The sequence below is a fragment of the Bufo gargarizans genome, chromosome 4 (assembly GCF_014858855.1).
Source record: "Bufo gargarizans isolate SCDJY-AF-19 chromosome 4, ASM1485885v1, whole genome shotgun sequence".
Taxonomy (NCBI): domain Eukaryota; kingdom Metazoa; phylum Chordata; class Amphibia; order Anura; family Bufonidae; genus Bufo; species Bufo gargarizans.
In genome coordinates this window covers 213188470-213213613 of record NC_058083.1, presented here as the reverse complement: position 1 = coordinate 213213613, position 25144 = coordinate 213188470, and the positions used below count along the sequence as shown (strand labels likewise).

The following is a 25144-nucleotide window of genomic DNA, read 5'->3' as shown; positions in this document are numbered from 1 at the left end:
TTCCATCTTCAGTCTTAAGTTGGCCATACACATTCATTGGCTGTCGACAGACAGCTATCTCTGCCCATTCCCTCCTAACTCCCCATACACATATATGTTCAGTTTGGCACAGCATTTGTGTATTTTCATTGGGAAAACAGCATTATACTGATTTATATACTATGTGTCTCTGCAGGACCTTCCTTCTACAGGATCATACTGACATAAAGCTGGCTATATGATTCTGTAACAAAAAGGTCATGCAGAGACACACGTGATAATGCCATGCGCTCCTGCAAGATGAGCAGTGTCCAGAACGGAGCATCGCACTTGCGCATGGAGAGTGATTTCATGACTGCACACTCTTGTGTGAAACAGCCCTAAAGGTCCAACTGGGTATTACTAGTTGGGGGGGGGGGGGTGTTCGTGTACAATCTGCCACTAGCAGCACTCATTGGATAGTGTGAGACTTTTCATTCTACTGGTAACACCTATCTGGACCTTCATTTAGACTGCTGGCAAATCATTCACAACTTCTAGAAGGAATACTAAAGGAATGGTACAACATAGATTCATAAGTAAAGATGCTTCAGAATTGTTATTACTTGGAGAATACAATTAGTTAATAAAACAGACATGCCAGGAAAGGTGACGGGTCTTCTTTAAGTTTTAAGCTACAGTAACATTTGCTGTCTTCCCCTAGTCCAGTGTAGTCATACATGTGGTTTACCATTTTGTCACATATTCTGATCTTAGTGGCATACATTTTGCCATGAAAAGAGCCTCAAGTGGATACAACTTATGTAAATATCTTCAAAGTGGGCACTGGTGGATGTCTTTGGGAATTCTTATGAAATAGAACATGAAAGAGAGCTTAGCTTAAAAATTTCCTGTAAACAAGTTTCCAAATGCTGAGAAGTACACATGTCAGATGCCTCATAAAACATAAATTTTGGTAACCTTAAGAGGACTTAATATAATGTAATAGTGTTGATCGAGCACCTTAGTGATCGGGTGCTCGGGGGCCCGGGCCGAACACATCTGGATTCTCAGGTGCTCTACCGAGCACCTGAGCACAATGGAAGTCAATGGGAGAACCCGAGCATTAATCCAGGCCCTTCATCATACCTCCTCAGCTCGGGGGCTCGGGCCGAACACATCGGGATGCTCGGGTGCTCTACCGAGCACCTGAGCACAATGGAAGTCAATGGGAGAAACCGAGCATTAAACTTGGTTTATAGAAAAAGGTCAGAAATTGATGGAACCACCACTGAAATGGTTCAGGAACAGCATGGGGAGGATGTCTGGATGCATCTTGGACTCCCAGGTTGCTGCTGGAAACCATGTTGTCCGAGTAGTACGCCACTTTTACAGATTGACAATAATAAGCACCACACCAAAGACAAAATCGATTTTAGAGGAAAAATTGTTAGGAAACATTCTTTCCTGTATATTTACTTATATATAAAGTGCAAGTGCTGCCAAAAATTACAAGGAATAGGCACTCCGATACAACCTGTATATCACATAAAGGAGGGCCTCATTCACATTGTGGTACAATTGCTCAGGTAGTGGGACTCCTACACTCATAAAGCCTATGCACTAAGTGAAAGGGCTGCCAAAAAATACAAGGAACCGGCACTACAATACACCCTTTGTTACACATAAAGGAGGGCATCATACACAGCCTTTAAAAATTATGATTGATGGCCTGCTGGTGACCCTCAAAAACATTTGGAGCAAGGGCCTGCTGATCTGACCATCTAAAACATTAAGGGCAAGGGCCTGCTGCCGCTTTGGTGACTCTAGATAACCTGGGCCCAATCGCACATCCCCGTGACGGCGATGATCCATTCGGATGTCTGCCCTATGATCAACTTTCAATGTTATTTTCAGAGGGAACCACAGTGACCATGGGTAATAGGGAATCATGGATTCCAGGTGAGGGAGCCTGAGAAACAGTGACGGCTACCCCTTCCAAGTAACGCAGCATGCGTGCAAATTACAGATTAAGTATAATTAGGTGAGGCCCTGCAGGTGAGCTGACCCTGTAAAAGATTGTAGGTGAGGGCCTGCAGGTGATCTGACCCTCTAAAAAATGATATGTGAGGGCCTGCTGCTGAGCTTACCGTCGAAAACATTATGGTTGAGGGCCTGCTCCTGAACTGAACATTGAAAAAATTTACAGTGTTCAAAGCAGGCCGGGTCGCCTGAATACTTCAGCTAGGAATAATGGAATAGGAGTCTGATTCTATTTTGTTGGTTTTCAGAACTGGGGCCATGATTAAGAAGGACGGCCGGGGGCATCCGTATAGAGGTGAAATTCTTGGACCGGCAGAAGACGATCCAAAGGGAAAGCGTTTGCCAAGAATGTTTTCATTAATTAAAAACGAAAGTCGGAATTTCGAAGACAATCAGTTAGCGTCGTAGTTCCGACCATAAACGACAACGACATGCGATCCGGCGGCGTTATTCCCATGACCCGCCGAGCAGCTTCCGGGAGACCAAAGTCTTTGGGTTCCGGGGGGAGTATGGTTGCAAAGCTGAAACTTAAAGGAATTGAGGAAAGGGCACCACCAGGAGTGGAGCCTGCAGCTTAATTTGACTCAACACGGGAAACCTCACCCGGCCCGGACACGAAAAGGATTGACAGATTGATAGCTCTTTCTCGATTCTGTAAAACAAAACATGCAATGCAACAGCTCTCTGCAAACCAAATAAAGTACAAAATTGCATAATAATTGCAAGTGCTATACTAATAAATTAGAGATGCTTGGCAAATAATTTTGTACAAAATTATTTGAGCCAGTCTGCCGCACCTCAAGACGGGTCGATTCTGTGGGTGGTGGTGCATGGACGTTCTTAGTTGGTGGAGCGATTTGTCTGGTTAATTCCAATAACGAATGAGACTCCTCAGTGATAACTAGTTAGGCGACCCCCGGTGGTGAGGATTGTGTTGACTAGACTCCGGGCTCTTGGATAGTGAGACTGGACTTGTATTTGAGGGCCTGCTGGTGAGCTGACCCTCTAAAAAATTATATGCGAGGGCCTGCAGGTGAGCTGACCCTGTAAAAGATTGTAGGTGAGGGCCTGCAGGTGAGCTGACCCTGTAAAAAATTATATGCGAGGGCCTGCTGGTGAGCTGACCCTGTAAAACATTATATGCAAGTGCCTGCTGTTGAGCTGACCCTGTAAAACATTATATGTGAAGGCCTGCTGGTGAGCTGACCCTCTAAAAAATTATATGCAAGGGCCTTTAGCTGAGCTGACCATGTAAAACATTGTAGATGAAGGCCTGCTGGTGAGCTGACACTGTAAAACATTATATGCGAGGGCCTGCTGGTGAGCTGAACCTCTAAAAAATTATATGCGAGGGCCTGCTGGTGAGCTGACCCTGTAAAAGATTGTAGGTGAGGGCCTGCTGGTGAGCTGACCCTCCCAAAAATTATATGTGAGGGCCTGTAGCTGAGCTGACCCTGTAAAACATTATATGCAAAGGGCATAAATGCGAGGGCATTATATGCGACGAATAAGCATGTTGATATGATGGTAGAGGAGAAGGAGGATGAGAAAAGGAAGATTCCTATACCCTTGTTTGTGGTGGAAGGGTTGCATGGGAATAAAGTGTATTCAGTACATTATAAACAGCACATTTAAAGTGCCTTTATGTTCATCAGCTTTCCTCTGGTGGAATCGAGAAGTCAGGGCAATCCAGGCCTTGATCATTTTTATAAGAGTAAACTTGTCAGCATTTTCAGTTGACAGGCGGATACGCTTATCTGTTATAATGCCACCAGCAGCACTAAATATCAGCAGAGACAAAATGCTGGCGGCAAGGCAGGCCAGCACCTCCAAGGCGTAGAGCGCCAGTGACACCCAGTAGTTGTAACAAAAAAGATTGTAGAGTCGCACTCACCAGATCTCGAGGTCATCCGGAATGCACCAGCCTACCTGGAGTCCAAGGTTCATCAGGGCTCCTGAGTAACAAGTCCCATGAAAGAAGATGGAGGCAGCATATCCGGTAAAAAAATCCTTTATTGGGAGCCGCTTACGTGAACAGACGTGCAATGGGTCGTGACGTTTCAGCAGTGTTTGATAAAGGCTGGGCACCAGCCGAAACGTCACGACCCATTGCACGTCTGTTCACGTAAGCGGCTCCCAATAAAGGGATTTTTTTACCGGATATGCTGCCTCCATCTTATTTCATGGGACCCAGTAGTTGTAAGACACTGAGGGATCATTGAGGACGCTGACACGGTCTGCTATGTACTTCTTCACCATATTCCAAAATGTTTCCCTCTTTGTGACACTAGGCAGCGCACCAGGCTTCGGAGAGTGTTGCCCTGCCTCTGTTGGAACTGCTGTGTTTTCCCCTTGTCTTCCCTCCTCGGTTGGCCAAGTAACTATGGACTATGGGAGGTGAGAAGTTCTCTTTGTAGCGGGGGTCGAGAAGGGTGAACAAACAGTAATCCGTGTTGTCTAAAATGCATATAATGCACGGGTCGCGGGAAAGGAAGCTTAACATGAAGTCAGCCATGTGTGCAAGAGTACCAACAGGCAGGACTTCACTGTCGTCATCAGGAGGATCACTCTCAATCTCCTCATCCTCTGCCTCCTCTTCTACGAAACCACGCAGATGGAACAGATGGAATTAAACTTCCATGGGTACTACCCTCTGTAACGGAGGCAACCGTCTCCTGCTCCTCTTCCTCTTTAGCCTCCAATTCGCGCTGAGAAGACAAACTAAGGGTGGTCTGGCTATCACCCTATATAATTTCTTCCCCCATTTCCACCTCTTCCACATGCAAAGCGTTGTGCTTAATTGTGAGCAGCGATTGTTTGAGTAGACACAGAAGTGGGATGGTTATGCTGTTAATGGTGTTATCGCTGCTCACCATCTGTGTTGATTACTCAAAGTTTCTTAAAACCTCACAGAGGTCAGACATCCATGCCCACTCCTCGCTTACGGCCATTATCAGACACAACCATGCCTGGTTCTAGGTTGAGTAGTGAGAGCCACAGCTCAGTCTGGTCTCTTATCCCCTGCCACAGCTCTGCGCCGGTGTGCTGTTTGTCCCCTAAGCATATTAGTTTCAGCATGCATGTTGCCGCTTCCCCACTGCAGTGCTACACTGCTTACAGCTACCGACTGATGAGTGACTGGTGCTGCACGTGGATAATTCGGAGGTGGAAGTGGAGGAGGAGAAGTGGGGGTTGGAACCACTAATGTAGGTGCTGGTGGAAACCCGGATCGACGTAGGGTCTGCCATCTCAGGGTACAACTCTCTCTCGGCCTCCACACCATTCACCCAATGTGCTGTCAGGGAAATGTACCGTCCCTGGCTGAATACACTTGTCCATGTGTCCGTGGTTAAGTGGACCTTCCCAGTAACTGCGTTGGTCAGGGCACGTCTGATGTCACGGGACACATGTTGGTGTAAGGCAGGTAAGGCACACCTATAAAAATAATGACGGCTGGGGACTATGTAACGCGGGACGGCCGCTAATATGAGGCTGTGTCCAGGGCCAGTAATTTGGAAAGATGCGCATTTAGTGCTATGGCCTGTGGGTGGGTGGCTGGGTATTTGCACTTGCGTTCAAATGCCTGGGGTAACGACATTTGTACATGGACAATTGTACGGTACGCTGGGACATGGAAGTAGATGTGGTTGCTGATGGTGCTTGCGACGGTCCAGGTGCAGGGCAGAGGCATCCGGGTTTGTGCCTTCAACAGGCGATTGGCCAGCATGTAGCACAGGGGAAGAGGAGGCAGTGGTGTGACCGGGCAGTCACAGATTGTGGACCCAGGCGTTCCACCCACCTATTAGGGTGCTTTGATGCCATGTGGCGGATCATGCTGGTGGTGGTGAGGTTGCTAGCATTCACGCCCCTGCTCATATTTGTATGGCACAGGTTGCAAATTACAATTCATTTGTCATCCGCACTTTCCTCAAAAAAGCGCCAGACTGCGAACACATACCCCTTTGCAAGGGAGTTTTCCGCAAGGGGGTGCGTCAAGGAACAGTTTGGTGTGGCCCGTCTTCTCCCTTTTGCCACCCCACTGCCTCTTCCAGCCTGTTGCAGTGCAGCAGATCCCACCTCCTCTGTACTGCTGTCCTCGCTCGGTTTTTCACCTTCTCAGGTTGGGTCAGTGACTTCATCGTCCACCACATCCTCTTCCACTCCCTCACTCTGCTCATCCTCCTGACTTGTTGACCTAACCACTACCTCAGTTATTGACAACTGTGTCTCATCCGCTTCCATAACCTCTTGAGACAGTAATTGCTGTTGAGTTATTGGTAACTGTGTCTCATCATCATCCACCTCATTAAACAGTAATTGGCATTCCCTACCGTCATCTTCTTGTGATTGTGCCAAATCAAGGAATGGCGCTGAAAAGAGCTCCTCGGAATATCCAAGTGTGGGATCACTTCTTTGCCCAGACTCTCCATGGTTGGAGGAAGGAGGATTAGGGTGAGGATTGGGTTGAGCAGACTCTTGGCTACTAAGACTGGCCTTGGTGGAAGACAGGGTGGTGCTTAACCGACTGGAAGCATTATCTGCTGCAATCCAACCGACCATCTGGTCGCACTGGTCTGACTTCAAGAGTGGTGTTCTGCGCCGCCTTGCAAACTGGGACATGAGGCTAGCTATTGTGGATGATTTGTTTTTCTTGTGCTCTGGCAGCAGGCACATTTTCACCACGCACAGGCCCACAGCCTCTGTGTGCACCTATCAGCATCACGGCCAATGCCCCGTCCCTTACTGCTCGCCTTCTTCATATTAAATGTTATATATGCTTGCGCTAAAAATATAGATTGCTGCTGCCACACACAATAGTCCTTAAAAGGACTTCTGGGTCTCTGAAAAGTTTTGGTGGTAATAATATTCTAAAATCACTTCCTTCCTCAGCACAGGTCTCCCGACTAAGAATGAGCCGAACATGCGTCATTGGGTGCTATATAGAACCCGATGATGCGTTCCGGCCAGCCAATCACTGTAATGCCATCAGCCAACATGGCTATGGCTTTACAGTGTGAGCAGTACTTACCTGCACGTTTATTGGCTGCGTAGCCATGTGCCGAGCATGGTGTTCAGCCGAGCATGCTCGATCACTAGTAATAAATTAAATAATGTTATACAGTCTTTTACCACTTTCAGGTATAGAAAAGTTGAACTTGCCAATGTAGCTAAGAAAATTTTTCCCTATGGGGCAACATATCTACTATGACAGTATAGTTTAAATTGACCATAGGACTGCATACAAACCTAGTTTTACAATGTATGAATGATAATTAGTTGGCAAATTCAAGTCTGCCCTATCTGCCACAAAAACCATAAAAATCCACAAATAACTTATCTTTTTTTCATGTACATTTTGCCAAAGATTGAAATTAAAACTGTAATCTCCAGACTATGGTTTAGCTCCTCCGCTCCAGATTGCAGTAATTGGCTGGCCTTGGTCGAGAAAGTGAAAAGCTATGAGAGGATTCTGTATAAACAAAGAGGATCCTATTTAAAATGGGGTAACCTGTGGGAAGACTGGGATATGGTTTAATTAATTTGGAATTTTTATTTTTATTATATATATATATATATATATGTGTGTATATATATATATATATATATATATATATATATATATATACATATATTTTTTTTATTTTTTTTTATATATATATTTTTTTTTCCTGCAAGGCTGGGAGGGAGGGGGGGGGGGGATAGGTGGGGTGGGTCGGGGACGATCTTAGACTTTATAATATTATAAATGTTATGTGGATATGTATTTTTGCATTATAAATAAAATATGATAAAAAAATTAAAATAAAATCAAAACTGTAAAATTGGTAAAAGTGAACTATTATAATTAACTAGTAATTATACAGTGTTATGATGCATCCTATAGTGAGGCTGTAATTTACTATTGCATGTTCATTTACATCAAGCACCCACTGCTATGCAGTAACATTCAGTTCCTGGGAATAAAAAAAATAATAATCAAGTTGTGTTTGAATTTTCCTTCTCTTCTTTTTCAGTGAGCCTAAACCATGCATACCCCAAACTAGCTCCATATCGACCTCCAGCCCAGCTCATGTCACCCCCTCTCTTGTTGTCCGTTATGCTGCATGTCCTTTTCACTATAGTAATACAAGTCTATGGCTTCATTGTTGTCCAGCAGCAACCTTGGTACACAGAAAACCCTGACACGTAAGCATTTTTATGTTTTATATTGTAGACCTCAAAATCAAATACTAAGATTTCCCAATATTAGTTATAAAAGACAAATGAGGGCATTCACTTTGATATGTAGTCAGTTAGCATTTTTATTGCAATAAAAATGTTAATTAAATTTGAAAAACCTTATCTTTACATTATGAGTTATCATCATGCACCAGAACCTAAATATTCTCTCTACTTACCGTAAATATTTAAAGGGTTGTCTGGGGTAATAAAAAGGTTCTGATGACTTTCCAGAAATTGTGCTCTTTTCAATTGGTTGCTTCTCAAAAAATTGCAGCTCATCCTAATGCACTTGATCATTTTTTTCTAATCTCAGACAATCCCTCTAACATCTAAAGATGGCCCTATACCTTCAGTAGCTGTTGGCTGAACGCCTGTTCAGTTATTCTCCCTGACCCCACCACACACATTCATGCTTGGGTCTTCAGAGTGTGCTTATGTTCCCAAAGAGGAGAGGGAAATAAGCTGCTGTCAAACAACTCAGATGGCAGGACAAAGGATTAGACTTGTTGAATTTCAACATTGCTGATTTCTCCCCCAGACATTCACTGAATGAATGTTGGCTGAACATCAAATACACATTAACTAGTGTGACAGTTCCACCGAAATATGCGGGTGCAGCTGACGCTAATCTGAGTTATTGGGATATAGCATCCATATCAGTCTATGGGGCCATACTGCATATACATATACTTTTTTTTTGGTGCATTCTTTAAAGAAATACAATAATCCATCAGATGCTGTACTATGAAGATATTTTCCCACAGAAACAATCATGTGGTGAAACGTTGCGTTTCTACAGCTGCCATACCCCTTGCACAGAACTACAGTCTACATGGTTCCCTAAAGCAGTGTTCCCAAAATGGTCGCCCAAGAGGCACTCATGCTTCTTGGACCCCCTGCACAGGGTTTTCTAGCTGTTGGCAGCTCTACAAGCTATTGTGTAATAGCGAGACCAAGGATTTCATAGCATTGCTATAACTTTGAATTAGGGTGAAGACATACTTATAACTTGTAGTTAATACTGAGATAAAAGTTACACCCTTGCTCATTCTCCCAAAACTACCATCTCAGCTGTACTAGCACGCATTGTGGGTTCTTCCAACCAGGTCCCAACCAGATGTGGCCATTTTTTTTCCTGTTCGGCTGCATTATAGTCAGTGCAGTCCAACAGGAAAACGAGTTGTCACATCCGGTTGGGAACCAGTAGTGGACCAATGCAGCAGAGATAGCAGCTTTGGAGGGGTGAGGGAGGGTAAGTGCTATGTACAAAAGCCTCACTCCACAGGTTAGTGTCATATGGTAATTAGACAAAATGCCCAGAGAAACCCTTTAAGAAGTAGGTGCTTATTTATACAGGTAACAGAGTAGCCCATAATTCCAGGAGCAAGAGATGAAAAAGTTAAGAATAACAGATGATTTTCAAGAATAATTAGATTATTTTTTAGAGCAAGAGAGGAAATATATACACAGTGATGTAAAATATCAAAAAGTATGCCAAGTCATCTAATTTTACTCACTACTCATGAATATGAAAACAATAATCTTATAACAATTTTCAGCACTTGCAGTTCCGGGAATGCTAGTCTTCTGAATATCAGTGCACTGAACTTCAACACGCCTGTAAATACATCCTCAAGCTTTCAGCTGAATATGAGCCATAAAAGCTATGAGACGACAACCTTGTGGCCGCTGACTACTATCCATTGCATAATAGTGGCTTTTGTTTTCTCCAAAGGAAAGCCTTTTCGACAGCCAATATATACCAACTGTAAGTACCTTTCTGTAGTACCCTAGACTTTGGGGGGAGGGGTAATATAAATTGTATATGCTTATCTATTATGTTTTACTTTTTGTTCCTGAAAATTATTACCAGCAAAGAAGGTTGGCAAAGGTTGGCTGGAAGAGGGTTAACCACCCTGTACCTTCCCTCCTAGTAGAAGTGAGCTGTTTTTTTTTCCTACCAGGAGGGACAGTTGCTGAGTTACAGAGTGGAGAGGAAGCAACTTGCTGTGCTCCTGGTCCTGTTACAGATTTCTCCATAGAGAAAATACTTTGTTTTTGTCCTCAAGTAAAGCCTTGAAAGTCCAGATAGCAGTGACCTACTATACATTATACAGGGAATACAGCTAAGCCACCCTTCACCATATGACCACCAGGCCAGTATCACCAAGTGCTGAATTGCCACCAACCAGCCCAATTCCATAGCCTAGCAGGTGCCAGAGAAGAATTGCACTAAAGCCTACTGCCGTATATATCTCAAGTTCTACATTGCACTTAGAAAAATGGACTTTACGCATAACGTTTAACTCTGGCCTCATTCTTCAGTACTATAAATTTCATTTAAACGGACCCCAGGGAGTGACCACCTGAGGTAGGACACCATGACACAACAACCCTACATCAGAGCCACTACCACTCCCATCCTCTACCGCGGCTCCTACAGAGGCTCACTGAATTCCTCCATATTAAGTTTAAAAATGAAATTGAATGGAAATCACATAACACTATTTCACAAACTTTATTTTTCAGATGCATTTTCTGCTGTATTGTTGGCCCAGGTGGGAACCTGTATTTTCCTGTTATTTACTGACATACAGAGTATATACAATGTATTGGAGGTAAGTATTCGTTCCTGAGTCCGGATAATATTTTGACAAATGAAAAATTATTTTTTTAAATTCATCCATACATATATATTATGCAATATCTTGATTACCTGCGATGGCCTGCATTTCTACTTACTAAGGCCTCATGCACACAACAGTTTTTTTTCACGGTCCGAAAAAACGGGGTCCGTGGGTCCGTGATCCGTGACCGTTTTTTCGTCCGTGGGTCTTCCTTGATTTTTGGAGGATCCACGGACATGAAAAAAAAGTCGTTTTGGCGTCCGCCTGGCCGTGCAGAGCCAAACGGATCCGTCCTGAATTACAATGCAAGTCAATGGGGACGGATCCGTTTGAAAATTGAGCCACAGTGTGTCATCTTCAAACGGATCCGTCCCCATTGACTTACATTATAAGTCTGGACGGATCCGCTTGCCTCCGCATGGCCAGGCGGACACCCGAACATAACTTGAAGCGTCCCCATCACCATGGGAACGCCTCTACGTTAGAATATACTGTCGGATATGAGCTACTTCGTGAAACTCATTTCCGACAGTATATTCTAACACAGAGGCGTTCCCATGGTGATGGGGACGCTTCAGGTTAGAATACACTGCAAACTTGGTACAAGACTGCCCCCTGCTGCCTGGCACCACCCGATCTCTTACAGGGGGATATGATAGCACAATTAACCTCTTCAGGTGCGGCACCTAAAGGGGTTAATTGTACTATCATATTCTCCTGTAAGAGATCAGGGCTGCCAGGCAGCAGGGGGCAGACCCCCCCCTCCCCAGTTTGAATATCGTTGGTGGCACAGTGTGTGCCCATGGCCCCCCCCTTCCTCCCTCTATAGTTATAAATCGTTGGTGGCACAGTGTGTGCCCAGCGCCCCCCCCCCTTCCTCCCTCTATAGTTAAAAATCGTTGGTGGCACAGTGTGTGCCCATCGCCCCCCCCTTCCTCCCTCTATATTTAAAAATCGTTGGTGGCACAGTGTGTGCCCATCGCCCCCCTCCATCTTCCCCCCCCCCCCATCATTGGTGGCAGCGGAGTTCCGATCAGAGTCCCAGTTTAATCGCTGGGGCTCCGATCGGTAACCATGGCAACCAGGAAGCTACTGCATCCCTGGTTGCCATGGTTACTTAGCAATAGTACAATTGTAGAAGATTCATACTTACCTGCCTGCTGCTGCGATGTCTGTGACCGGCCGGGAGCTCCACCTACTGGTAAGTGAAAGGTCTGTGCGGTGCATTGCTAAAGAACTGTCACTTACCAGTAGGAGGAGCTCCCGGCCGGTCACAGACATCGCAGCAGCAAGCAGGTAAGTATGAATCTTCTACTATTGTACTATTGCTAAGTAACCATGACAACCAGGGATGCAGTAGCTTCCTGGTTGCCATGGTTACCGATCGGAGCCCCAGCGATTAAACTGGGACTCCGATCGGAACTCCGCTGCCACCAATGATGGGGGGGGGGGGGAGATGGAGGGGGGCGATGGGCACACACTGTGCCACCAACGATTTTTAACTATAGAGGGAGGAAGGGGGGGGGCCATGGGCACACACTGTGCCACCAACGATTTTTAAATATAGAGGGAGAAAGGGGGGGGCGATGGGCACACACTGTGCCACCAACGATTTTTAACTATAGAGGGAGGAAGGGGGGGGGTGATGGGCACACACTGTGCCACCAACGATTTTTAACTATAGAGGGAGGAAGGGGGGGGGGCGATGGGCACACACTGTGCCACCAACGATATTCAAACTGGGGAGGGGGGGGTCTGCCCCCTGCTGCCTGGCAGCCCTGATCTCTTACAGGAGAATATGATAGTACAATTAACCCCTTTAGGTGCCGCACCTGAAGAGGTTAATTGTGCTATCATATCCCCCTGTAAGAGATCGGGTGGTGCCAAGCAGCAGGGGGCAGTCTTGTACCAAGTTTGCAGTGTATTCTAAATAGAAGCGTCCCCATCACCATGGGAACGCTTCTGTGTTAGAATATACTGTCGGAAATGAGTTTTCACGAAGTGAAAACTTAGATCAGAAAAAGCTTTTATGCAGACGGATCTTCGGATCCGTCTGTATGAAAGCAACCTACGGCCACGGATCACGGACACGGATGCCAATCTTGTGTGCATCCGTGTTCTTTCACGGACCCATTGACTTGAATGGGTCCATGAACCGTTGTCCGTCAAAAAAATAGGACAGGTCATATTTTTTTGACGGACAGGATACACGGATCACGGCCTCGGCTGCAAAACGGTGCATTTTCCGATTTTTCCACGGACCCATTGAAAGTCAATGGGTCCGCGAAGAAAAACGGAAAACGGCACAACGGCCACGGATGCACACAACGGTCGTGTGCATGAGGCCTAAGCGTCATCTCAATAGATCACTTACAATATCTATTAAATGCAAAATAACTAACCTAGTAATCTCCATTCACATGACCAGACAATATTAATGCTTTGTAATATTGGTAAAACAAATCTTCATGACATATTTAAGAATCTGAAGTGGAGTCTCGCTAAGTGAGGCATCTATTATTTGTCCTAATTGAAATAATATAGTGGATTAGGGATCCCTCCCCCAGTTGTTGAATTGAGGAACTTTTGGGATTTCAAAAACATGACAAATTCCCAAACACTTGACAACCCTGGCTCCTTTTCTATTCCTAGAGGACCACAAATCCCCTCCCATGAGACTCTAAATTAGCCTGGCCAGCGAATTTATGTGATCTTTCCACCCCACCCCCATGCTTACATCTTGTCCACCAACTGACATCGGCCTACAGTGGCCTGAATGTTCATAGCTTGTATTCAAACCTTATATACATTTGGTTAGAAGTCAGACCCTTTGACTCTATATTTTGTTATATCTGTTGACAATTTCCCATTTTCACATAATTAGTAAAGGTGTTTTGTTCATGCAAATGTGGGACTGGTTTAATAATTCTCCACTGGTTTTGTCTACAAAAATTGATGCATATTTTTGCATGAATGTGTATGTAAAGTTGTAAATTATTTTTTCTCTCTGGGGGGCTGCAAGAAAGAGTACACAAGACTGTAAAACAGGTTTTTCTCTTAGCCAGTAGCTTAATAGTGATTACATGTTTACGTATCTACAAAGGCCCATGTTTAAAGCTAATAGCATACTGATTAAGATGAGTTCATATATAGCCTGTGTTAAACTTTTCCTACGGGTAACTATAAAATCAGTTCTGTCATCAGTTTCACTCCTACTGTTTTTACCCCACTGAAGGTAATTATGATGTGTAGGCCAGAAATACTGTATATTAATAAGCTCTTAATTTCTGTGTTCTGTTGTTTCCAAACATTTTTACAGATATCTTTAAGGTGTCCATGACCCATAAAGAGCAAACTAATAGAATTATACTATTATTGCGTTTGCCTTATTTTCCCCTACTCTTTGCAACATTTATACTATCCATATATAACTTCGTAGCCAACCTGGAAACTCAAGAACTGCAGATTTTCTGTTTTTGTAGGCAAAGAATCCACAGTGTTTTGCGAGTCAAAAATATTAGCCTTGGACATTTATTTATTGAGAAAAAGTATCCAATATTACATGCCTGTGAGTGGCAAAGATATGTGAACCTTTAAGACTAGCAGATAATTTGTAGGTGGAATTAGAGTCAATTAATGGGATGAAAATCAGGTGTCAGGGAGCAACCTGTTATACTTAAAGACATTTTACTCCTTTTGAGCTAAAAGTCCTTTTATTTCAGTTGGTCGTTAATAAAAAAATTACCAGCAGTTATTGATCAAAAGCATAAAAAAAAACAGTAACATGACTTACCCATTGACCTGTGCGGCCAGAGATGGTGCCACCCTGACACGCATTTCGGCGTGCCTTTGTCCTCACATGAAAATGGATGAGCCATGTTACTGCTTTCGATCACTAACTGGCTGTATGAACTTAGGTAATGTTTTGGAACAATTGGCAAGTGTATTTTGCTTGTTTAGTGTTTTATGCCCTAGCTATCATGTATATATTTTTTGAGCTAATTCCTGTACTGTACACTGCTGACTAATTTGTTAGGAATGTTTATACTGTTTTTTTTCTGTTTACTCTTTTGAGTGGGAACTACTCAAATTTGGCACAGCACCATGTGGCAACCACGGTCGCCAAAACACAACAGGGTGCGAGACCCAGCTGCCTAACAGCTTCACTGCTGTCAGACTGAGCCCCCTTGGAACTGGGCCCCACCAACCCACAGGAACAGCATCAAAGCCACAGCAGCAACCACGCAGTACTGCACCATGTGAACAGGTGTCTAGAGCTCGCCTGTCCATGTGGTCTCAGAACTTAAACTGACACCAAGTAGCCTTCAACCTATATGCAGTCTCCTGCTAATTAAAAATGCATATAGGTTGGAGGTTTTGATGCTGTGCCCTATAGGTTGGTGGGGCCCAGTGCCAAGGGGACTCAGTCTGATGGCAGGGGTAATGTTAGGCTGCTGGATCTCTCTGACTGTGGGTGCTGTGTTTTGGCTGCGGTGGTTGCCACATGATGCTGCGCCAAATTAAAGTAGGTGCCAATCAAGAGAGGCAACCTGGAGGTAGTGGGTGGGCTTATGCACTTTGATCAAGATGTATACAAATAGCCTCATGTATATTAAGTGTACTATGGCATTGTATACTATTAAATAGTGTTGACCGCGAATATTCTAATTGCAAATTTTTATCGTGAATTTTGGCACTTCGAGAATTCACGGATATCTAGACTATAGTGCTATATCTTCTAGATGTCATTTTATCAGTACCCATGGTCCCTCACTGCTTCTTGCTTGTGGGCTAATGAGAAGACTGCAATATCTTTAGGAGAAGTATTGATCGCAAATTTTCATATTGCAAATTTTTATCGCAAATTTTACGATTGCCAATTTTCACAATCAAGAATCAAGAAAATAATGACTGGAGATCATGAATTTGCAAATTCGCAAATATATGACGAATATTTGCCCAAATATTTGCGAAATATCGCAAATTCGAATATTGCCCCTGCCGCTCATCACTGCTAGTAATTATGCTGAAAAGCAATCTAGTGATAACAGGCAGCAGATCAATGTTGAGATTGTGGATGTGCATTCCATGTTTTTTCTCTTCGTAGAATAACCATAAACGTTTAGAAGCTGTTATTGCTGCAGGAGGGTCACACCAGACACTGAAAGCAGAGGTTCACATATTTTTGCCACTCACGGAAGTGATATTAGATCATATTTTCCTCAATACATAAATTACTGAGTCTAATATTTTGACACATTTGTTTGATTTGGTTATATTTATCTTCTCTTAGGACTTTAGGAAAAATATACCCTAAATTTCCCAAGGAGAGACACAGTTGGGAGATCAGGTGGTCTTGTAGCCTAAGCAGCTCTGCAACACTAACGGCTTTTCCTATAAAGCTTCTATACTTTAACAGACACATAAGTAGAGGTACACTTTAAAGGGAACCTGTTGCTGGGATTTTGTGTACAGAGCTGAGGACATGGGTTGCTAGACGGCCGCTAGCACATCCGCAATACCCAGTCCTCATAGCTCTGTATGCTTTAATTGTGTAAAAAAAACTATTTGATACATATGCAAATTAACCTGAGAGGAGTCCTGTCCCTGGCTCATCTCACATACAGGACTCCTCTCAGGTTAATTTGTATCAAATATTTTTTTTTTTACATAATGAAAGCACACAGAGCTATGGGAACTGGGCATTGCGGATGTGCTAGCGGCCATCTAGCAATCCATGTCCTCAGCTCTATACCCAAAATCCTGGTGACAGGTTTCCTTTAAGGTTCCAGTCTAGTCTGGTTCTATTATTCATAGTACTACTTTTATGTAAATTATTCAAAATGTGTCATTTCAATTTGGTGCCCTGAATTTTGTTGACCAACTTGAAGATTTGCAACTGCTGCCTAAAAAAATGTTTTATACCACACTACTGTATATTTAAATCCAATTGCAATTGCCCCTGGAAGTTAGACAGATAGAGCACTGTGAGGGCTCTCTTACAGGATGAGGATTGGGCCGAGTATTTGGAAGGAACATTCATAAAATTGCATTGCACCCAGAATCACCATTTGTTGGCAACACTGCCCTTTGTAACAGAGGATCTGCTGCTGACAATATGCAAAGTGAATGGGGGATGAACAATCACAAGGATCATTTTGCATCAGGCCATATTAAAGGCCCATTAAACCATCACCAATTTCTATATTGTGGATTTGCACTTGTTTATTGCCCAGCATCACCACTTTTTACATATTTTTATAGATTCTTGTTGTCTCTACTGCTATATAATGCTAGCCTCCCTCGCTATCTAAATCTGAAATTAAATTGAATTTCCTGGCTAGAGTGCGTCACAAATATTGCCCCACTTGTTGTTACATTACAAAAATCTAGCTGATGCATTTTTGCATCATAAAATACATACGTAGATGGTATATAATTAGGGGTATGAAATCTGTAGAAAGATTGATAAGGTGAAAACAATGGCACCATCATGTACCACATGCTATCTGACTGCCAACTTCCAGAAGTTTCAGAAAATTTAGGAATTGAATATATATCCTAATCAAATCTCAAATAAATGGTTGTGTTTTTCTTCCTAGATTGTGTGCACACCAACGTCTTGGAGAGTCAACATTTTTATCACCCTGGTTATCACGGTTTCTGTCTCAGTCTTAATTGAAGTAAGCTTTTATTTCATGAAATACATATAGTAACTATATTTCCATGGAGTAATTGTTCACCTGTTTAACATGAATCAGCTTTGAAGCTTCAAATTTTATGATGTATTGCAAATCTAATTTCTACTATCTCTTTATTATCTAAATTTTATGTGGCATGTTGAACATAGTACCATATCTTTCACCCCATAAGACACACTTTTTCCCCCCCAAAGTGGGGGAAAATGTCACTGCACCTTTTGGGGGCAAATACTAATAAGAACTTCCATTATGGGAGCGCTCATTAGTACTGGAGAACCAGGAAGCAGTGAAGGCTGTGTACTGACCGCTTCCTGGTCCTCTGCTGTCGGCTATGAGGTGGCTGCGTCGGGTCACAGCACAGCCGCGGCCAGAATAAAAAGACAGAACGCTAGAGGTGAAGTGCGGCGAGGTCTGGAGCAGGAGAGTTAAGTGTTTTTTTACATTTTATTTGCTGTGAGCTGATCTGAGGTAGGGGGCTGATCTGTGGCATTGGGGGGCTGATCTGAGGTCTGACTGGGGGTCAATCACATTGGGGTCTGAGCTGAGTTCTAATTGTGGGTCGTATCTGAGGTCTTATTGGGGTCTTATTAACATTGGGGGTCTGATTTCTAGCCTGATCTGAGGTCTAATGAAAAATTAACACAATTGAGCCCTTTCTGGGACCCTCGGGATGAATACTCACAAAAGAACTAGCGGTCAAATGACCAAGTACTCCCTTTTAGGGGTCCTAGCTAATGTATATGATATAACTACATCTTTTATTATATTCTATTAAAACTTATAACATAGAAAAGAAAAATGTGTAAGATTAAAACTGTCAGGGACCAGCCGGGGACATTTATTATTTCACTGATTATGGCAGCAATCAGGTCAGTGCTTTATATTGCAGCACTGTGTTGTTAATAAGCACTGTTTTGTGAGTTAAGTTGTGTGTTGTTATTATCTCATGTCATCGTCTCCATATATCAATCCCTTATTATACTTATTCTTTATTACACACTAATTAGTCTTACAGTTTGCAATATATGTCTTTTTGCTGTTGACAACAGTGCAGGATTCTGGAGGCGAGGCCAGATAGTCTGAACTTACTGCAGTTGTCACTGCTTTATATGCTCACACATACACACACACTCTATACTGTACATCTGAATACACTGGAGCAATTAGTGTATCGATCCACACAGTTTCTAACCCACACACTTGGCTGCATATGTATCACACTGTCCCTACAAGCTCACCCTCTATTATAATTGGTGCCCTACAACTAATCCCTGCCTAAAAATTAGCAGCAAACACTACCCATCCCGACATGTTTCGCCACGTGTGTGGCTTAGTCACGGGAGTTTGGGTAATAGTGTTTGCGGGTCACTAACTGTCCTGTTAAGTAGCTTCATTCTCCTACTTTTCAGATAGTTTCCTCCAATGTACGGTCCTCTTGGGCTGCTCGTCATCAATACTGACTGACCCGATTGCTGCCATAATCAGTGAAGTAATAAATGTCACCGGCTAGTCCCTGATCATTTTAATCTTACCCATTGTTCTATTCTATGTTATACGTTTCAATAGAATATAATAAAAGTAGTTTTAATCATATACATTAGCTAGGACCCATAAACAGAGTATTTGGTCATTTGACCGCTAGTTCTTTTCTAATGAAAAATATTTTCTTATTGTCCTCCTCTAAAACCTAGATGTGTCTTATGGGCCAGTGCGCAAAAAAACTTTTCCATGTTTTCTATATCAATTTCTTAAGATTTTCATGATCTCTGCTTGCTGCTTTTAAATTAGAATCTTCACAGTATACTTCCAGTGGATAATCTTTCCTGGTCAGGTGATGGATGCACAAGTGAAGAACTGTGTACAGTTACAGAACAGTGATTAGAGTCTTGTCATGAGACATACATTTGTGTGTACATCACATGAACAGGAGAGATTTTATTTTTTACTGGATGTAAACAGTGAAATTCCTATTTAACCCCTTCAGGACCTTGGACGAGTATACTCGTCCAGGAGCAACGGTACTTAGCGCACCAGGACGAGTATACTCGTCCTGGCATTAAACTGTCACCATGTCTGCAGACATGGTGACAGCGCTGAGTGCAGGCTGTTACACACAGCCAGGCACCCAGGGTCAATGCCGAGGGGGGTCCTGTGACCCCTCCCCCCCCCATATCAGCGATCGCTGCAAACCGCAGGTCAATTCAGACCTGCGGTTTGCAGCGCTTCATGTAGTTTCTGATCAGAAACTTAAAAATGGCCAAAATCTAATTTTTTTAACCCCCCCTTCACCCCTGAATTAATTTATGTGGCGGGGTGCAGGGGGGCGGTTTGTGGGCTGTGCGGGCCGTGCGGTGCGGCAGTTGTGGCAGCCGCTAAATTTTCATTGGTGTTCAGTGGTACCAGAGTGTCAGCACATTGCTGACACTCTGGTATAAACTGCTGACATTGCTGCGATGTCAGCCGTTTAGCCGTTTCACCCTTTCCATACCGCGGTCCAACTTCTAAACTTCTAAGCCTTGTAAGGCTACTTTCACACTTGCGTTCGGTGCTCCGCTTGTGAGTTCCGTTTGAAGGCTCTCACAAGCGGCCCCGAACGGATCCGTCCAGCCCTAATGCATTCTGAGTGGATACGGATCCGCTCAGAATGCATCAGTCTGGCACCGTTTGTCCTCCGCTCCGCTCAGCAGGCGGACACCTGAACACAGCTTGCAGCATTCGGGTGTCCGCCTGGCCGTGCGGAGGCAAACGGATCCGTCCAGATAAGTCAATGGGGACGGATCCGTTTGAAGTTGACACAGTATGGCTCAATTTTCAAACGGATCCGTCCCCCATTGACTTTCAATGTAAAGTCAAAACGGATCCGTTTGCACTATCATGAACAAAAAAAAAAAATTTTTTTTTTTTTTTTTTTTTTTTTTTGTTCATGGTAATGCAAACGGATCCGTTCTGAACGGAGCCACCGTCTGCATTAATATGAGCGGATCCGTTCAGAACGGATCCGATCGAACGCTAGTGTGAAAGTAGCTGAACATAAACTTCTAAGCCTTGTAACATCCCCAAAATATAAAATATCATTCCCAAAATGATGCAAACATGAAGTAGACATATGGGGAATGTAAAGTAATAAATATGTTTGGAGGTATTACTACGTATTATAGAAGTAGAGAAATTGAAACTTGGAAATTTGCTATTTTTTACAAATTTTTGGTAAATTTGGTATTTTTTTATAAATAAAGTACATGAAGTACAATATGTGCCGAAAAAACAATCTCAGAATGGCCTGGATAAGTTAAAGCGTTTTAAAGTTATCACCACTTATGCCTCATTCACACGTCAGTGTTTTGGTCGGTGATTTCCTTCTGTGATTTTGAGCCAAAACCAGGTGCGGCTCTAAACACAGAACAGGTGCAGAACTTTCCCTATAGCTTATCTCTGTGGAGGCTCCAATCCTGGTTTTGGCTCCCAATCACTGATGGAAATCACTGACCAAAACACTGACGTGTGAATGAGGCATTAAAGTGACACTGGTCAGATTTGCAAAAAATGGCCTGGTCCTTAAGGTGAAAAGGTGAAAATGAGCCGGGTCCTTAAAGGGAACCTGTCACCGGGATTTTGGGTATAGAGCTGAGGACTTGGGTTGCTAGATGGCCGCTAGCACAGCCGCAATACCCAGTCCCCATAGCTCTGTGTGCTTTTATTGGGTAAAAAAAACGATTTGATACATATGCAAATTAACCTGAGATGAGTCCTGTACGTGAGATGAGTCAGGGACAGGACTCGTCTCAGGTTAATTTGCATATGTATTAAATAGTTTTTTTTTACACAATAAAGGCACACAGAGCTATGGGGACTGGGTATTGCGGATATGCTAGCGGCCATCTAGCAACCCATGTCCTCAGCTCTTTACATCAAATCCCGGTGACAGGTTCCCTTTAAGGTGTTAATGACTGAAGTGAGATATCTAAAAAAAAAAAAAAAAAATAAAGTTATATATGATGTACATTGCAAATGTGTATAACTTTTCATTACACCAAAAAAAATAAAAAATTTAAAAACCTGAATATTTGCTTCTTCAAGAAATTCTGACGATTTGTTGGACAAAACAATAGCTCCATGTTAGCGAATATATTGTTCTTCTTTTATATTACCAATTTAGAGGATTTATAATTATTCTAAAGTATGTTTCTGACCCTCCGATGGGTCACACTTGCGGCAGATCATTCCGGCAGCCAGTTCAATCCTGACGCAAACAGATGGCATTTGTCACACGGATCCAGATGCGTATCCGTCTGACAAATGCATTGAAATACCGGATCCGTCTCTCCGGTGTCATCTCAACGAATCTGGTATTTTATTTTATTTGATTCTTTTGCATTTTTAAAGGTCTGCGCATGCAATTTTGACATTTTCTGAAAAATGTCAAGATTTGCTTCTAAACTTCTAAGCCTTGTAACATCCCCAAAAAATAAAATGGCATTCACAAAATGATCCAAACATGAAGTAGAGGGAATGTAAATTAATAACTATTTTTGGAGGTATTACTATGTATTATAGAAGTAGAGAAATTAAAACTTGGTAAATTTGGTATTTTTTTATAAATAAAAATGAATTTTTTGACTCCATTTTACCAGTGTTATGAAGTACAATATGTGACGAAAAATCTATCTCAGAATGGCCTGGATAAGTAAAAGCGTTTTAAAGTTATTCACACATAAAGTGACACTGGTCAGATTTGCAAAAAATGGCCTGGTCCTTAGGGTGAAAATGAGCCTGGTCCTTAAGGGGTTAAATGGCCTCTGGGGACACGGACACTATTTTTGTGGATTTGCATTTTCTCACTGTAACTGGAGCATCCAAAGGAGCTCCAGTTACAGGGAAAACAGCCTCCAATGGGGGCATTGAACACAGACAGAGCTGATCAGGGTCTGCTAAGACCTTGCAGCTCTGCTCTGCCACCAAGACACCCACTATTACATGATCTCTGTGTCCAACAGCTGTTCACTGTATAGCGCTCATGCACACAGGGAAGGAGAAGTCAGAAGTGGTAATTAATCACTTTTGCCTTCAAGAGCTTTATTCCCGTGCCGTATATGTATGTTGCTTAGTCAACATGGAGTTGAGAAACTTCTACGTAATGCAAATACGTACATTTTCACCTTTACTAAATCCTTTCTCTTTTCCAGAGATATCCCAAGATGAGTGCTGCAAAATGGCCAGCTTTGAAAACAAATACCTATTGAGTTACTTTTCATGTGTGATGAGTCACACAAAAACCGGTCATCTTGCACCATTTATTTAGGGATATCTTGAGACAGGAGGAAATGTAAAGAAAATCACATATGCATAGCTAATTTTATTATTTTCAACGTGATAGTTGGAAATACATGATTGCATAGAATAAGCAGATTGATATTTAATATAAATTGACCAATGTAGCCAATTTCATGCATATTCTAATGATGTACTCTTTTTTTTAAATATTTCTTTATGTGTTTATAATAGGAGTTCATCATAGAGAACAGAAAGCTTTGGCTCATCATGAAGAGATTTATAAACTATAAATCAAGAAGTAAATATAGAACAATTATAAGAGCCATTGAGATGGATGAAACCTGGCCACCTATCAACCGAACCTACTGTACAAAACCTGTCATCAGACTAACAAATGAAAAAAGTGAAGTCTACAGCAATCCAGCCTATGAGCACAATGAAACGCTCAAGTAACTTTATTAGATCCATGGGATGTGTCATCAAGTTGAATACAAATAGCTCATCTACCTTGCACAACTTTTTATACATTGTCCTGAAGGCACTGACACAGAACTTGTTAGGATCATGTCCCACTGATGGAAATGGAATGTAAAGATACTGCAGCTAGCAGCAAGTGGAAAAACATGTACGGCTATGTAATCTACACTATTGTTTGTGTGTATTCTTTCAGAATGTGTTTATTTTTACAAAATTATCAAAGTGTAAAATATGTAGTGGTACAAGTGAATGTGATAAGTATGTTGAATTTGTAATAAAAGAGGCATTTTTACGACCACTGAATAAAGGCTTTTAAAGTTTTTGAGCGATATTTTGACTTAATGTAGTAATTTTCCTCTTCCATTCATCCATTTCTCCTGTTATTTCAGCATCCTGAACAGATAACAGATGCTGGGTGACAACCATTAATGGAAGCCACTACATGGTTAATAGTAATTTTCACCAAGATTTTTATGGATGATTTGTGTGTTTTTCATTCAGCAAACTAGGATATCCAGGTTACATCTGAATAGAATATAGATCTAAACTGAAGCCTATAACACTTGTTGAGTAATGTACATAAGCAGCATACTGGTTAGTACATGACCTGTGATATGGGTATTCATACTGTAGCAGAGATGCAGCTCACCAGAAGAGCACAGTTCGAGATACCAGTCGGAACCAAAACCAAGTTTTTAAGTGGTTTTCTACTGTAAAAATCAACTACCAAAGTTATTCAACAAAGTTTTGGGCAACTTCGCAAATAACTAACTTCGGCTCATTGTAGCTCATACATTTTTATATTGTGCGGAGATGGATCTCTGTACACTATTAATCCGACGTTTTGAACGAAGAGACTTTGGATGTAACATCTGAAGCTCGCTTCACTCCTCACTAGTTATGACTAGTAGACTGATTTATTTCACTAGTTACAGTATATAAGTACACTTATTGTATATTGGAGACATTTTTGCTTCTTTTATGTGTATGAGATGTGGTATGTCACCAATAGTGTTGAGCGATGTGAAGCATTTGAAGTGGACTTTGATTAGAATTTCAGGGAAAATTTGACTTGCCGCAAAGCTGAATTTCCTTGTGTTTCGTGGTAACTAATCAATTTTCACTGAAATGGCGGTAAAAAAATAAATAAATCATACTTACCTAATTCATTACAGCGCGAAGGGGCTGCCGCAACCATCTTGATTGAGGGCCCCATGCAAAATCTTGTGCATGTTGATGTATAACACATCACCTCGCTGGCCAGCGTGATGGCATCATCACGCACCACATAAGATTTTGCGCGGGATCTTCAATCACGATTACTGCAGCAGCCTCTTCTCACTTAAATGGATAAGGTGATAAGTTTTTTTTTTACCTATTAACCCCTGAAAACCCTCATTTTTCATGTCAGATGCTGCGTTCAGCGCTGATAGCGACATCTGAGCAGTTCAATGACGGGAGGAGGCGCAATCGCCGTTTCCAGTCATTGTGCTCTCTAGTAACAAAGAAATGCGCTTTGTGAAGAAGTAATTAGTCATTAAGCTAATTTCTTTGTGAAATTCGGCGAAGCAGCTGAATCAAATTTTTGTAAACTTCGTTCATCACTAGTCACCAAGACCAGACTCTGCTAACTATATGCACTCCTACCACCTATTCATAGACATCTCTGCCAGTGTCTGTTTCCTGAAGGTCTCTGATGAAATTTAAACATCTACTCACAAACACGGTTTTATGACTTTTCTTTGCCTATTTTCATGAGAACATTTCAGAAGCTAATTAAGGATCTACATCAGGGATGTCAAACTCGTGGCCCTCCAGCTGTTGCAAAACTACAACTCCCATCAT

The 25144-nt window shown here is 42.5% G+C and overlaps 1 protein-coding gene across 1 annotated transcript in view; it reads left to right on the top strand.

Moving 5' to 3' along the window:
- The window catches only part of LOC122934715 (probable cation-transporting ATPase 13A4), a 102647-nt gene extending 79017 nt beyond the window's left edge, over positions 1–23630 (top strand). The window contains exons 26-30 of the mRNA XM_044290377.1: positions 8016–8187; positions 9783–9991; positions 10753–10841; positions 17453–17533; positions 23054–23630. Coding sequence (XP_044146312.1) covers positions 8016–8187; positions 9783–9991; positions 10753–10841; positions 17453–17533; positions 23054–23275 — 773 coding nt within the window. The 3' untranslated portion in view covers positions 23276–23630. The remainder of the gene's footprint in view (positions 1–8015; positions 8188–9782; positions 9992–10752; positions 10842–17452; positions 17534–23053) is intronic.
- The last annotated feature ends 1514 nt before the right edge of the window (positions 23631–25144 follow it).